This window comes from Pongo abelii, chromosome 19 (assembly GCF_028885655.2).
Source record: "Pongo abelii isolate AG06213 chromosome 19, NHGRI_mPonAbe1-v2.0_pri, whole genome shotgun sequence".
NCBI classification, from domain to species: domain Eukaryota; kingdom Metazoa; phylum Chordata; class Mammalia; order Primates; family Hominidae; genus Pongo; species Pongo abelii.
Genome location: NC_072004.2, coordinates 7,587,314 through 7,602,780, shown reverse-complemented (window position 1 = coordinate 7,602,780; position 15,467 = coordinate 7,587,314). Strand labels below are relative to the sequence as shown.

Genomic DNA, 15,467 nt, shown 5'->3' with positions numbered 1-15,467 from the left:
TGATTGATGTTGGAATAATATTTGGGGAATGTTGGATCAAGTATTAAAATGAATTTCACAGGGGCCAGGCACAGTGGCTCACACCTACTCCTAGCACTTTGGGAGGCTGAGGTAGGCGATCGCTTGAGCTCAGGGGTTTGAGACCAGCCTGGGCAACATAGTGAGACCCTCATCTCTACAAAAAAATCAAAAATTAGCCAGGCATGGTAGTGTAAGCCTATGGTCCCAGCTACTCTGGAGGCTAAGGTGGGAGGATTGCTTGAGCCCAGGAGGTGGAGGTTGCAGTGAGCCAAGATCGCACCACTGCCCTCCAGCCTGGGTGACAGAGCTAGATTCTGTCTCAAAATAAATAAATTAATTAGTTAATTCACTTGTTTCTTTTTTTCAAAATTTTTTTTAGATGGAGTCCCACTCTGTCACCCAGGCTGGAGTGCAGTGGCGCAACCTCAGCTCACTGCCACCTCCGCCCCCTGGGTTCAAGACATTATCCCACCTCAGCCTCCCAAGTAGCTGGGATTATAGGTGCCCACCACCACACCCGGCTCATTTTTGTATCTTTAGTAGAGGTGGGGTTTTGCCACGTTGGCTAGGCTGGTCTCAAACTCCTGACCTCAGGTGATCCACCCACCTCACCCAGCACCCAAAGTGCTGGGATTACAGGCATGAGCCAGCACTCCTGGCCTTTTTTTCTTTATTAAATGAGATATCAGTCAGGAGGCTGAGGCAGGAGAATCGCTTGAACCTGGGAGATGGAGGTTGCAGTGAGACAAGATCATGCCATTGCACTCCAGCCTAGGCAACAGAGACACTGTCTCAAAAAAAAAAAGAGATACCAGGCAATTTTAAATTGCATATGAAGCCTTCATCTTAAGTGTCCTTTGCCACCTCATATCCAGTGGCCTCCTCCTTCCCATTCCAGCTGCCACTCCCATGCTACGCCCTGAAGCTTGCTGTTCACAACCACTCCACGTCTGAGAAAACCCACTCAGACCTCCTGCTCCCGGGGCCCAGCTTCATCCCCCGCATCCCAGCATTGGTCCTCAAGTCCTCCCAGCCTACTTATTTTTCAGGCCACTGACCCCTGGTCTTTCTTCCTGTTAACCCCCTCCCTACTTCACTTCCTCCTCCACAGACCTTGGTATCCTTTATTTTAGCCACTCTCTCGCCAATCCTCACTCACTTTGTCTCATTCTTTAGTCTAAACCTCCTGACAAAATGCCAGTGCTGGCTAAATCCGACTGTCCTCCCCTCGAGCCCCTGTGGGAAAGGCTGGAGGTCACATGACCACACAGCTTGGCACACCAGCTTGGCACCACTCACGGTCGCCTGTCCCACCTGGGTTCTCCTGGCTGCATCCCCGTTCCCTAACCTTCCCTCCCTCCTGTTCTCACAAGTCACTACCTGCAAATCCTTCCCACTCTTCTCAAACCTGGTCTTCCTGTTGCCCTGTCTGCAGAAAGCCTCACCTCCTACATCACAGAAATAAAAGGCCATCCGGTGAGAACGCCATCCACTTCCAGCTGTAAAACGTATACACTTACCTGTTTCCACGCTGCAATTTCTGCCATTTATGATAGGAGAGTCCCTCCTCCCGCCCAAGGCTAACCCTTCTTCCTGGGCTGCCTATTCTTTTTTTTTTTTTTTTCTGCCTCAGGCTTATTTGTACAAATAGCACAGGAGGACCCCAGCCCCATGCAGATGGCAGCCCGGGGTGGGTGGCACCTGTCCTTCTGTCCTCACGTTGGCAGACAGAGATATCTACTCTGAAGCCTTTGTAGGGGCCTGGGCAGCTTTGGGAGCCTGAGCTGGAACTGAAGCTGGAGCTGCAGCCTGGGCCTTGGTTTGATCCTTGGCCTTGGCCTTTGGGTGGCACAGCCTGAGCCCGTTGGCCATGCGGGAACGAGCATGCTTCCCAAGGTTGGGGTGGGCAATGTAGGCAAGTCGATCGAGTTTATAGCTGACACCCTTTGGGATCTTGGGCTTAACCTCCTTGGGCTTTACAAGCGCCTTGAGAGCCTCGGCTCATGTACTCACGGCCTTGGCATTGTTGGCGTGCACCTTCTTTAGGCCCTTCTTTTGTGCTTCTTGGCAAAGTGCATGTTCCTCAGGAACTCGGGGTCCACCCCCTTAAGAGATTTGTATCGTTGTGATCGGGGTTTCTTGATACCATTTCTGTGCCATTTTCGGGACTGGTTGTGTGTGGTGTGGACTTGGCCATGTCTGCACCTTAAGCCACGGCTCCCAAAGCACCTAGAACCGGAAGCCTGGGCTGCCTATTCTAGTATAACTTCCTTTCGCTTTCAGATGCCCTCTTCCAGCTCTCCTATACCTTCAATCTACTAGTTCCTTCCCATCATTTAAGTTTGGCCAAGTTTCTACAATCTTAAAAGGATAAAAAACAGCGCCCCTTCAACTCCTGTCCTTCTTCAGGTGACATACCCTGTCCTCCCCTTCACGGCCTGCCTGCTTTAAAGAATGTCATCCACAGATCCCCATCACTTCTTTTCTTCCCATTCCCTCCTCATCCCTGAGATCTGGCTCCCACTCCACCCATAAAATGCCCTCATCAAACTCACCAAGCATCCCCTAGCACTCGACCCCATGGATGCTTCCCAGGCCTTATCCTCCTTGATCTGCCGGCAGGTTTTTTTTGTTTGTTTGTTTTTGAGATGGAGTCTCGCTCTGTCGCCCATGCTGGAGTGCAGTGGTGTGATCTCGGCTCACTGCAACCTCTGCCTCCCTGATTTAAGTGATTCTCCTGCCTCAGCCTCCCGAGTAGCTGGGACTACAAGCGCGCACCACCATGTCCAGCTTATTTTTGTATTTTTAGTAGAGACAGGGTTTCGTCATGTTGGGCAGGCTGGTTTTGAACTCCTGACCTCAGGTGATCCTCCCGCCTTGGCCTCCCAAAGGGCTGGGGTTACAGGCGTGAGCCACAGCACTCAGCAAGCCTGTAGGTTTTAACATGGTGGACTACACCCCACTTTCTTCAAACGCACTCTTTTCCCTGGCTTCTGGACCACGGTCCTCTTTTCTGCCCTTCCTTTCAGTAGAAGTATCCTCCTCTCTCCAGAGTCCCATGTAAATATCATTCAGCTAGGCGCTGGGGACAGAGTAAAGAATCTGCTTTCCTTGCGGCTCCCTTCAATGCGGACTCCCCGAGGTTCTTCACATCCAGCACACTCCCCCTTGGTCATCTCCTCCACTCCCAGGGCTTCGGCTGCCTTCTGAAAGCTGATGATCCCCAAACCTGCACGGCTAACCTGAGCTCCAGGCTTGGTTGTGCAACTGTCTACTAGATAGCTCTGCCCTGCTTGCTTGTCCAAGCACCTCAAGCTCAATGTGTCTAGAAACAAGCACATCATCTTCTCTGCAAACTTGGAGCTCCTGTCTCAGGGAAGGGCACCATCCCACTGCCTACACCAGAAGCATGCATCCTTCCTCGGCCTCACTTTCCAGCATCCAACCTCCTTCTGTTTTTAATATGCTAAAGCAAAGTTCAGAAATTCAGACACCTACCTCCAAGGCAAGTGTGGCTCAAGTGTGATGATAAATGGCAACTGACACTTGGCCTTAAAGTTGAGCTGAAGAGGGCATGCTCCTGCTGAGAAAGCCACGCTCCACACTCCAGGCAATTGTTGCCATCTGGAAATGTGGGCCCAGTGTGGCTGCGTTTTCTGACTTTTCAAGAGAGGCCAGAAATTGGTTTTTCTTGTAAAAAAAAAACACCAATTTTAAGTGCTAACAACAATTCACCTGAAAAATAATTATTCAGTGGGCATGGGGGAGAGGCTTTAGGACTCCTGGCAATCCTTGACTTGGGCAGTAGTTTGCAAGGGTGTTTTATTTTGTGTTATTTTATAATGATTTGTTAGTTAAACTGAACATACAATTTCTTTTCTTTTTTGAGACGGAGTCTCGCTCTGTCACCCAGGCTGGAGTGCAGTGGCGCGATCTCGGCTCATTGCAAGCTCTGCCTCCTGGGTTCACTCCATTCTCCTGCCTCAGCCTCCTGAGTAGCTGGGACTACAGGTGCCCACCACCATGCCCGGCTAATTTTTTGTATTTTTAGTAGAGACGGGGTTTCACCATGTTAGCCAGGATGGTCTCGATCTCCTGACCTTGTGATCCGCCCACCTCGGCCTCCCAAAGTGCTGGGATTACAGGCGTGAGCCACCGCGCCCAGCCTGAACATACAAGTTTTAAGTATATCTCTGTCTAGGACATGTTTCATAATAAAAATGTTTTTAAAGGAAAAAATGATTTTAAAAATATTTGTAAAAGTTGCTAGGTACAAAATTAATTATAAAAATCAAAGTTCTCAGTATAAAAATTGTGACTAGGTAGATATTATCATCAAGAAACAGAGACAATAACAATTAACAAAAATAAAATACCAAAAATTAATCAGAAATTGTGTGTGTGGGGGGGTGTGTGTGTGTGTAAAATGACTCAAGGGGAAAAGGCAGGACTTAAATAAATTGAAAGAAAAAACACTGTTGGCTGGGCATGGTGGTTCACTCCTGTAGTTTCAGCTACTTGGGGGGCTGAGGCGGAAGAGGATCAATGAGCCTGGGAGGTCCTAGCTGCAGTGAGCTGAGATCGTGTCACTGCACTCCAGCCTGCATGACAGAACAAGACTCAGTCTCAAAACACACACACACACACACACACACACACACACACAAACAACTATTCTTGGAAAGACTCAAAATCATAAAGATATTCTTCTAAAGTTAACCTATAAATTTAACCAAATCTCTATTCCTATAAAAATAGGAATGAGACTATTTTTGGAACTAAACAAATTGATTCTAAAATTCTTATGGGAAATAAATATTAAATATAGCCAGGAAAACTCTGAAGAAAGAAGAGTAATGAGGACAATAATTAAAACAGTTTGGTTCCTGCACATGAATAGACAGATACCAGAATAGAGAATCCCAAAATAGACACAAATATACTCAGGAATTTGTTACTATAAAGATAGTAGTTCACTAAATGAGATTGGGTCAACTCTAAATGAGATGGCTCCAGCCATCTGGAAAAAACAAACAAACAATGAAATACAAAACTCAATTTGAATCTGCACCTCTTTCTCTACACCAAAATAAATTTCAAATGGATCAAACATCTAAATGTAGAGAATAAAATCATAAAATACCAGAAGAAAATATGGAATATTTTTTAAAATAAAAAAAAAAATCTTGGCCTGGTGTGGTGGCTCATGCCTGTAAGTTCAGCACTTTAGGAGGCCGAGGTGGGTGGATCATTTCAGGTCAGGAGTTCGAGACCAGCCTGGCCAACATGGTGAAACCCCGTCTCTACTAAAAATCCAAAAATTAGCCAGAAATCGCTTGAACCCAGGACGCAGAGGTTGCAGTCAGCCAAGATGGTGCCACTGTACTCCAGACTGGACAACAAGGCAAGACTCCACCTCAAATAAAAAAAAAAAAAAGTAAATAAATAACTTGATTATTTTCTAATCTGCAGGGTTTTTAAAATAAAATTGCACTTTTTAATCACAAAGGATAAACGTTCCCACGACCTGAAGATATGCTCAAGAAACTTTGCATTCTAAATACTGCTGAAATATTATTTGGAAAGAATATTGAGGTGAAAATTCTAGAATTTTTTTAGTCTTTTCTACAGGCAAGCACTGAATTAACAATATTGGAGATAATAACACATTTCAAACTTTGCAAAGGATTGTGTTTTTACCGTCTTTATTGGAGAAGAATCCTCCAAGAATGAAATGATTTTCAAGTGCTCACTTATTTGTGATACAGGCTTTAAGAGATTGTGGAAGAAGTGCTGTTTTTTCAAACCCTGAAGATCTCCACTAACGTATGTGGTATTTTTAAAACTGCTAAAATATCTTCAAAGTGAGTAAGCCTCTTGAAAGTATAAATGAGCAATGAATCACCAGGCATTTAAGGAAAGCCTCCAAAGTAAAAGAGAGAGGCCAAAGCCAAAGACAATTACTATAAATCGGCTAGAATTCCAAACCCAGCCAAATGTACAACAAGCAGAGGGCAGGAAAACAGTTGTCAATCATGCAAAAACTCAAAAGATTTACCTCCCGTGCAGCGTTTCTTAGGAAGCTACTAATGGATACACACCAACGAAACAAAGGCATAAACCAAGAAAGAGGAAGACAAAGGAAACATGAAATCAAACAAGGATAGAGGCTGAGGGAAGTCCCAGAGTAATTGCTTTGTAACAGGCCTTGAAAACACCACCAGTTGGACAGAAGCAGGAGGACAGGAAAAAAACAGATCTAAGAAAAACATTGAAACCAATACCCAGCATGTCAGACTGTGAGGAAAAATACTACTCAAAGGGGTTTTATTGGTTGGTTTGGAATAAACCAGTGATAGTGGTTGGTTTGGAATAAACCACTATTCACTTAGTGATAGTGAATGCTGCACTAGCAAAAGTAATGAGGTGGCCAGGCACAGTGGCTCACACCTGTAATCCCAGCACTTTGGGAGGCTGAGGTGGGTGGATCACCTGAGGTAGGAGAATCACTTGAACCTGGGAAGCAGAGCAGAGATCACGCCACTGCACTCCAGCCTGGGCAACAGAGCGAAATTCCATCTCAAATAATAATAATAGTAATAATGATAATAATGAGGTAATTTTTCTTTTTTTGAGACAGAGTCTCGCTCTGTCACCCAGGCTGCAGTGCAATGGCGTGATCTCAGCTCACTGCAACCTCTGCCTCCCGGGTTCAAGCGAGATTCTCCTGCCTCAGCCTCCCGAGTAGCTGGGATTACAGCCGCCCGCCACCACGCCCAGCTATTTTTTGTATTTTTAGTATAGACGGGGTTTCACCATGTTGGCCAGGCTGGTCTCGAACTCCTGACCTCATGATCTGCCCACCTCAGCCTCCCAAAGTGCTGGGATTACAGGCATGAGCCACCACACCTGGCCTAATAATGAGGTAATTTTAAATTCCAAATTGAGCAAAACATCGTACAAGCAAAGGAAGAACTATAACAATGTAAAATTACCCAACTCAGCAGTAAACAATCCTAATAGAGTCATAATAAGATAAGCCCTAAGCATCAATGTAACAAAAAGTTGTGTTATAATGATATGGGGAGAATGGAAGTGTGTGAATAGATACAGAAACATTTCTAGTAGCATAAACGTATTATCATGTCCTTCAAACTGGATGTCTTGGATTCGTCACTGTTGATAAACATCTGAGCAAGCCTACTTGGGCATGTATGCTGGCCAACATTGCACCAAAACAAATTCTTCATTCTCTCATCTTAGCAAGATTTTCTTTTTTCTTTCTTTCTTTCTTTTTTTTTTTTTTTTTTTTGAGATGGAGTTTAGCTCTTATTGCCCAGGCTGGAGTGCAATGGCGCAATCTCGGCTCACCGCAACCTCTGCCTCCCAGGTTCAAGCAATTCTCTTGCCTCGGCCTCCTGAGTAGCTGGGATTACAGACGCTCGCCACCATGCCCGGCTAATTTTGTATTTTTAGTAGAGACAGGGTATCTCCATGTTGGTCAGGCTGGTCTCGAACTCCTGACCTCAGGTGATCCACCCACCTCGGCCTCCCAAAGTGCTGGGATTATAGGTGTGAGCCACCGCACCCGGCCTAGGCAAGATTTTCAAGATAACTTTAAAGCAAATTATCTAAGTTTAATATGTCAGTCAACAGGATGAATTCGGACAATACCTTCCTGATGCTGAGCTGAAAATCCTGGGAGAAACTTTGAATGATGTTCAGTCTTTAACAGAAGTTTGTCAAGAAATTTCCAGAATGCAAATTTTATTTCATTGACAAATATCAGTTTTTCTTTAAAAAAAAAAAAAATCTGTGTGGCGGGGCTGGGCAAGGTAGCTTAGGCCTGTAATCCCAACACTTTGGGAGGCTGAGGCGGGTGGATGGCTTGAACTCAGGAGTTCGAGACCAGCCTGGGCAACATGGTGAAAACCCATCTCTACCAAAAATAGAAAAAATTAGCTGGGTATGGTGGCAGGCGCCTGTGTTCCCAGTACTCAGGAAGCTGAGGTGGGAGGGTCGCTTGAGCCCGGGAGGCGGAGGCTACAGTGAGCCAAGATTGCACCAATGCACTCCAGGCTGGGTAACAGAGTGAGACCTTGTCTCAAAAAAATAAATAAATAAAAATCTGTCTGGGGGATGACTTTTTAAAAATACTTCGTAATTTATCTCCAAACACGTGGTCAGGCAGTAGAGGTAGAAAGGAAAGCCAGCGGAATTGAGTGCTTAGAGCCCAGAGCGGGCTGACCCGGGGGTGAAAAGGCACTCTGTGACCGGGGAAAAAGAGAGAGAAGCTCTGGGAACAAAAAACAGACCTCAGTATCTCGTCTCCTCCTCTCAGGAAATTCTGCTCTGCTCTACACAGGGTGATAATACAGCTCCTTCAGCCAGGGTGTGGATGACATCTGGAATATGTTTGTGTTAAGTGCAATCTGTGAAGCTGTTCTGGCCGTAAAACGTGATAAAAGCCAATTTGGAACTCAGAGTTCAAATATTTGGGATATAGGTGGGATAGTAAAACCCCTTGTGGGATTCAATAAGTGCTATTAGGGGCTGGAAGGCTCCAGGACTAAGAGAGCCAGGTAATTCTGAGGAACATCAGAACATTTGAACGGTCTGCTTATTTCAAGATCTTAACTGGAGCTTGAACACAAAGAGCAAATCTGATAAAGTTATCTTCACTTCTTTGAAGTGTTAATAAGTTTTGGAAGCTGTAACTGACTTGGATTTCTTTACTGGTGATGAGCCCAGACTTTCAAAATCCTTCACTGTGATCATGTTCTTTCCCTTCCATTATTTACTGGATTGAGGCAGTTTTATCTTAAAACCACAAAAATGTAAAGAATCCTATAACATCTCTCTAGAAAACAATCCCCAAAGGACAGAAACAGGCACCTCTTCTATCTAGAAGACGTGTTTCGCCATTACTTGGATGTCAGATAAACCCACGCCATAAATATTTGGCCCAAAGTTGCCTTGATAAGCTCTACTATCAAGATTATGCAGAAGGTATTCCAGACAAGAGATGATAATAGCAGACAGAGAAGTTGTCTCCTTGTTTATCCTAAGTAGATAGACACTGTGCTCAAATTTCAGTAAACACAGTGCTGCAGAGGGAAGGGAACAAAGTGTGGGAAGCACAGTTGAAATCCACCAGCACAGAAAAGTCAAGAACCTTACAGATATTGTACAATTTACAAGGCCATCAATAGTAGACTGGTTCATTAAATTACAGTACAGCCATACTATGAAATACTGTAAGCCAGGAAAAAGAATTAAGTAATTCTATACATACAGAATGAAAGATGCCCCACACAGATTGTTAACCTTAAAAAAAAGCAAGGTGTGACCGGGTGCAGTGGCTCCCAGCACTTTGGGAGGCCAAGGTGAGAGGATCACTTGAGGCCAGAAGTTCCAGACCAGTCTGGGCAACATAGCAAGACCCTGTTTCCACATGAAAGAAAAAAAAAAAAAAAGGCAAATTGCAAAAATGCTGTTCATAATGTGATTCTATTTTATGTATGCAGGATATATTTATTATTACATGATAATCTTGGTTACCTCTAGGGATTGGGGATATGTGCTGAATTTTCACTTTTTCCCTTATAAGCCTTTTTTTTTTTTTTTTTTTTTTTTAATTTTGAGATGAAGTTTCACTTTTGTTGCCCAGGCTGGAATGCAATGGCGCATTCTTGGCTCACTGCAACCTCCGCCTCCCGAGTTCAAGTGATTCTCCTGTCTCAGCCTCCCAAGTAGCTGGGATTACAGGCGCACACCACCATGCCCGGCTAATTTTTGTATTTTTAGTAGAGATGGGGTTTCACCATGTTGGCCAGGCTGGTCTTGAACTCCTGACCTCAGGTGATCTGCCCACCTTGGCCTCCCAAAGTGCTAGGATTACAGGCATGAGCCACCATGCCAGCCATTCCTTTACATACTTCTGCATTAATCTTTTGTTTTTCTTAACAGTGAGCATGTAGCGTTTTTGTCATTTTAAAATACCCAGTAAAGATTTAAAAGATTAAAGGAAAACAACCAAATGAAATGGAGGGTGGGGAGGAAGTGATAAAAATATACCAAATCATTAAAAGTGGTTATTCTTAGGAGTATTTTTTTCTTCATTCTACTTTTCTGCATTTTGCAAATGTTCTAAAATGATCAATAATTTTATAATGGAAAAATTAAATAAATCATTTTGAAAACACTTTGAATATATAGAACAATATGTATAGTATACTACTATTTATGCAAAAAAGGATACTTAAGTAGACATATATGTCTATTCCTGGAATATTATACAAGAACCTGAAACACTGACTGTCTTCAGAGTGAAACTGGGTCCCCTAGGGGACAGCAGAGGAGCAGACTTTTCATTCTCTACCCTTTTGTAGAATAACTTTTGAATTTTACACTGTATGCCTATATTTAGCCCTTTGTAAAGGTTAAAATGTTTTAAAAATTAAAACTGTTACATCACTCTGCTAAACTTGTTTTGAAAATACTATCTTCATCAAGTTTTATGAGGTAATTGTTTTGAAGGGGGAAAGAATGCTTGTTGGTTGTTCATTCTTTGTGAAGACCTTTGCATGAGTCATCGGCTGCCCACAACTCCAGGAAAGGGTTTTTTAAGTAGATGAGGAAACTCAGGCTCAGAGAAATTCAATGGCCCGCCTGAGGTCACGTGGCAAAATGCTCCAGGGTTTGAACGTGAGACTGTTTAGCACCGAAGTTCATGCTGTATCTACTCTCACTGGCTGACCCCTGGCGAGGAGAAGGAGGTAGCCACCAACCAGTGCTCACATATGGCATTTCTTTTTTCTTTTTTTTTTTTTGTTTGAGACAGGGTCTGGCTTTGTCACCCAGGCTAGAGTGCAGTGGCACGATCACAGCTCATTGCAGCCTCAATATCCTGGGCTCAAGCAATCCTTCCACCTCAGCCTCCTGAGTAGCTGGGACTACAGGCATGCACCACTATGCCCGGCTAATTTTTGTTTATCCCCCCCACTGATCTTGGACTCCTGGGCTCAAGCGATCCTCCCGCCTCGGCCTTCCAAAGTGTTGGGATTCTAGGCATGAGCCACTGCCCCAGCCACATATGGCATTTTTCTTTAAATTTAACTTTTATTTCAAGTTCAGGGGTACATGTGCAGGTTTGTTATACAGGTAAACTTGTGTCATGAGAGTCTGTTGTACAGATGATTTCGTCACCCAGGTATTAAGCCCAGTACCCATTAGTTAGTTTTCCTGATCCTCTCCTACCTCCTACACACACACAGCATTTCTTTACCTCTTGTCTCAACTTTTGTTTTCTCTCGTATTTGAAATGTAAATACTTGGCCAGACACGGTGGCTCAGACCTGTAATCCCAGCACTTTGGGAGGCCGAGGCCGCCAGATCACCTGAGGTCAGGATTTTAAGACCAGCCTGGCCAACATGGCAAAACACCATCTCTAATAAAAACACAAAAATTAGCCGGGCGTGGTGGTGGGCGCCTGTAATCCCAGCTACTCGGGAGGCTGAGGCAGGAGAATTGCTTGAACTCAGGAGGCAGAGGTTGCAGTGAGCCAAGATTGCGCCACTGCACTTCAGCCTGGGCAACAGAGTGAGACTCTGTCTCAAGAAGAAAAAAAAAAGAAAGAAATGTAAAGATTGATCATTAGTGTTTAATGAAATCCTGTTATTTGAATACAATCCCTTATTTCACAGAAAAAGGACAGCTGGTGAACTGTGTGCGCTCATATCCATAAACACCAAGGGCATCTGTGCAGCTCCCCTGACACAATAACTTTGGGGGTACCCAGCTCGATGGGAGAAGGTGTCTTGCAGGTTCAACCCCATTATGCGCTTGCAAATGGCATAACTAGGCTAACTCTGGCCTAGCTTCTAACTCTTCAGAATCTTATTGTTGATTTATGAGGCAATGTTTACATGGTTGTGCTTGGCCATAACTCACAAAACCAGGAAGCTCAGCAAAGCCAATCTTCAACAGCCCTCATTGCTTGAAGCCTTTTCTCAAACCTCTCGACCTAGCCACGTTCACACTCTGCTTCTCAACGGCTTCCTCATCCGTGCGGCTCCCAACATCCCTGTCCTCCTCACTGATGCCTCTGCCTCACTCCTCTCACCTGACACTCCGCTCTGCTTCTCCATCCTGGTTCTTTTGCTTACTTTCTCAGCCAGAATGTGCCCTCTTCCCCTGGTTGGGCCACTTTCTGCTGCCAGGACAGACACTCACAGTCTCATCTGTCCCTGGGACTCTGTCTCCACACAGGACTTCTCTGGCAAAGCCCCTCCTACATTTGGCCCCACAAGTATTTTTTTTTTTTTTTTTTTTTTTTGAGATGGAGACTCACTCTGTCGCCCAGGCTGGAGTGCAGTGGCGTGATCTCGGCTCACTGCAACCTCCACCTCCCGGGTAACAAGCGATTTTCCTGCCTCAGCCTCCCAAGTAGCTGGGATTATAGGCGCCCACCACCATGCCCAGCTAATTTTTGTATTTTTAGTAGAGACAGGGTTTCGCTATGCTGGCCGGGCTCAAGCATGGACATTTTATGAGTGGAATCCAACACTAGTAGCCACAGCCTCAAAGCATCTTATGTGGACAGAAAGCCCCATTCCAAGAGTAGAGCTGTTGACTTAGAGAGCAGCAGCCTAACTTCCCTGAGGGCAGGGACTTGGCCATTGTGTACATTCCCTGCCTGTTCTTATTTCAGTTCCTGACACATGGAAGGTGCTCACTATATATTTTTAATAAATTAATTGATTAATTACATTTTAAATAATTATAGTATGATAGTTTCGTAACTATAAAGTTGTAGAAGAAGGCATGGTCTGACAGCCCCACCAACAGTCAGGAAAGGCACAGGGTTTGGGTGACTTCGCTGAGCCATTATGGCCATCTAGCGGCAGAACAGCGACATCACTGGTTTAGTTGGATAGTGGAGTGGTTTTTGATTTTTGTTTTTGAGGCAGGGTCACTCTGTCGCCCAGGCTGGAGTGCAGTGATGTGATCTCAGCTCACTGCAGCCTCTGCTCCCGGGCTCAGTCGATCCTCCCACCTCACCCTCCCAAGTAGCTGAGACTACAGGCTTGTGCCACAACGCCCAGCTAATCTTTGTATTTTTTGCAGAGACTGGGTTTTGCCATGTTGCCCAGGCTGTTCTCGAACTCCTGGGCTCAAGCAATGCGCCCGCCTCAGCCTCCCAAAGTGCTAGGATTACAGGTGTGAGCCACCGTGCCTGGCCAATCATTGTTTTGTTTTGTTTTAAGATAAGTTGTAAAATTAAAATGTTGATAGCAGGGTGGGAGGTGGGGAGAGACAAAAATAAAAGAAGAAAAAAAAAGAAGTAAAATGTCGATAGCAAACATATTGTAGTATAAGAAAGACAGAGAATAATGAAAAGAGGAGTTAAAAGATGGGAGTTGGCCGGGCACAGTGGCTCACGCCTGTAATCCCAGCACTTTGGGAGGCCGACGCGGGTGGATCACGAGGTCAGGAGATCGAGACCATCCTGGCTAACACAGTGAAACCCCCTCTCTACTAAAAATACAAAAAATTAGTCGGACGTGGTTGCAGGCGCCTGTAGTCCCAGCTACTCGGGAGGCTGAGGCAGGAGAATGGTGTGAACCCGGGAGGCGGAGCTTGCAGTGAGCCAAGATCATGCCACTGCACTCCAGCCTGGGCAACAGAGTGAGACACCGTCTCAAAAAAAAAAAAAAAAAAAAAAAAAAAAGATGGGAGTTAAATTCTTGGGAGAGCTGCAGAAGGGGAGTGTAGGGAAAAGGGGCCAGGTGGCTCCTGTACTTGTCAAAGTTGACATCCAGCATGCCCGCCTTCTCCTGGCTGATTCGCAGCAATGGGGTATCCAACCGCCGAATGCAATCCTTGTCCAGCATTGATGTCCACTCTTGGAAGGTTTTTCGAACCAGCTCATCGATGGCCTGGACCATCTGCTGATAGGTGTGCACACTCTCCTCTCCAGTCCCAATATGGGGCAGGAAATGAGCACCAGCAAGGCACTGAGGGGAAGAAGAACAGGCGGGTGGAGCCAGCCTGCCACCTTCCTCCAGGGGCCACCATCTCCCTGAGACCTACACACGCGTGCATGCGCACGTACCCCGACAATATGCATAAGGCTTGCTATGGAGATGGATTGAGTTTTGGTAACTTGGAAGGTAGAGTCAAAAAGGAAGGTGACAGGAAGAGACCAAAGCACAATGAGAAAAGGAGTCAAAATGAGGAAAGAGAAGCACAGAGAATTTGTTTAGGAAAAAAAGCTGGGAGAAAAAGGTCAGTCACAGAAGGAGCAGGATATGAGGCACAAGGTTGCAAACCAGTGTCAGCCCTTCCTAGCCCAGGCGTAGCCCACCAGGCCCAAACCAGCCTCCAGCTATCTGCAGGCTGCCTAACTCTCTACCAGCACCAGCTGCATGATGGCAGGTCACTACCTCAACAGCTTTCAACCTGTATTCCCAAAGGGTGCGTGTGTGTGTGTGTGTGTGTTCATTTGTTTGTTTTGTTTGTTTGTTTGTTTGTGACAGAGTCTCGCTCCACCACCCAGGCTGGAGTACAGTGGCGCGATCTCAGCTCACTGCAACTTCTGCCTCCAGGGTTCAAGCAATTGTCCTGCCTCAGCCTCCCGAGTAGCTGGGATTACAGGTGCCCATCACCACACCTGGCTAACTTTTTGTATTTTTAGTAGAGACAGGGTCTCACCATGTTGGCCAAACTGGTCGTGAACTCCTGACCTCAAATGATCCACCCACCTCGGCCTCCCAAAATGCTGGGATTACAGGCATGAGCCACCGCACCTGGCCCCAAAAAGTTTTAAAACAATGTTTTTCTGTTGTTTCTTTGTGCTGTCTTTCCAGAGAGACCAGGCTCTGCAAGGGTGTCACCTGTCCAGGTCTCTGGATCATGAGGCTGTATCTTCTACTGACCCAACACCCCAGATACTGGCCCGATTCCTCCTCTGCAGCCTGATATGAAATGCCTAAAATGAGGCCGGGCACGGTGGCTCACGCCTGTAATCCCAGCACTTTGGGAGGCCGAGGTGGGTGGGTCACCTGAGGTCGGGAGTTCGAGACCAGCCTGACCAACATGGAGAAACCTCTTCTCTACTAAAAATACAAAATTAGCCGGGCGTGGTGGTGCATGCCTGTAATCCCAGCTCCTGAGAGGCTGAGGTGGGAGAATCGCTTGGACCTGGGAGGCGAAGGTTGCGGTGAGCCGAGATCACACCACTGCACTCCAGCCTGGGCAACAAGAGCAAAACTCCGTCTCAGAAAAAAAGAAAAAAGAAGTCGGGCACGGTGGCTCACGCCTGTAATCCCAGCACTTTGGGAGGCCCAGGTGGGCGGATCACGAGGTCAGGAGACTCAGACCATCCTGGCTAACCCGGTGAAACCCCATCTCTACTAAAAATACAACAAAATTAGCCGGGTGT

General features: G+C 45.8%; 1 protein-coding gene and 1 pseudogene across 1 annotated transcript in view; both read right to left on the bottom strand.

Moving 5' to 3' along the window:
* Positions 1-15,467, bottom strand: part of LOC100440409 (ephrin-B3) — a 130,095-nt gene that overhangs the window by 76,945 nt on the left and 37,683 nt on the right. Inside the window, exon 17 of the mRNA XM_054536196.2 lies at positions 13,826-14,040. Coding sequence (XP_054392171.2) covers positions 13,826-14,040 — 215 coding nt within the window. The remainder of the gene's footprint in view (positions 1-13,825; positions 14,041-15,467) is intronic.
* On the bottom strand, positions 1,627-11,859 carry LOC103892771 (large ribosomal subunit protein eL29-like; annotated as a pseudogene).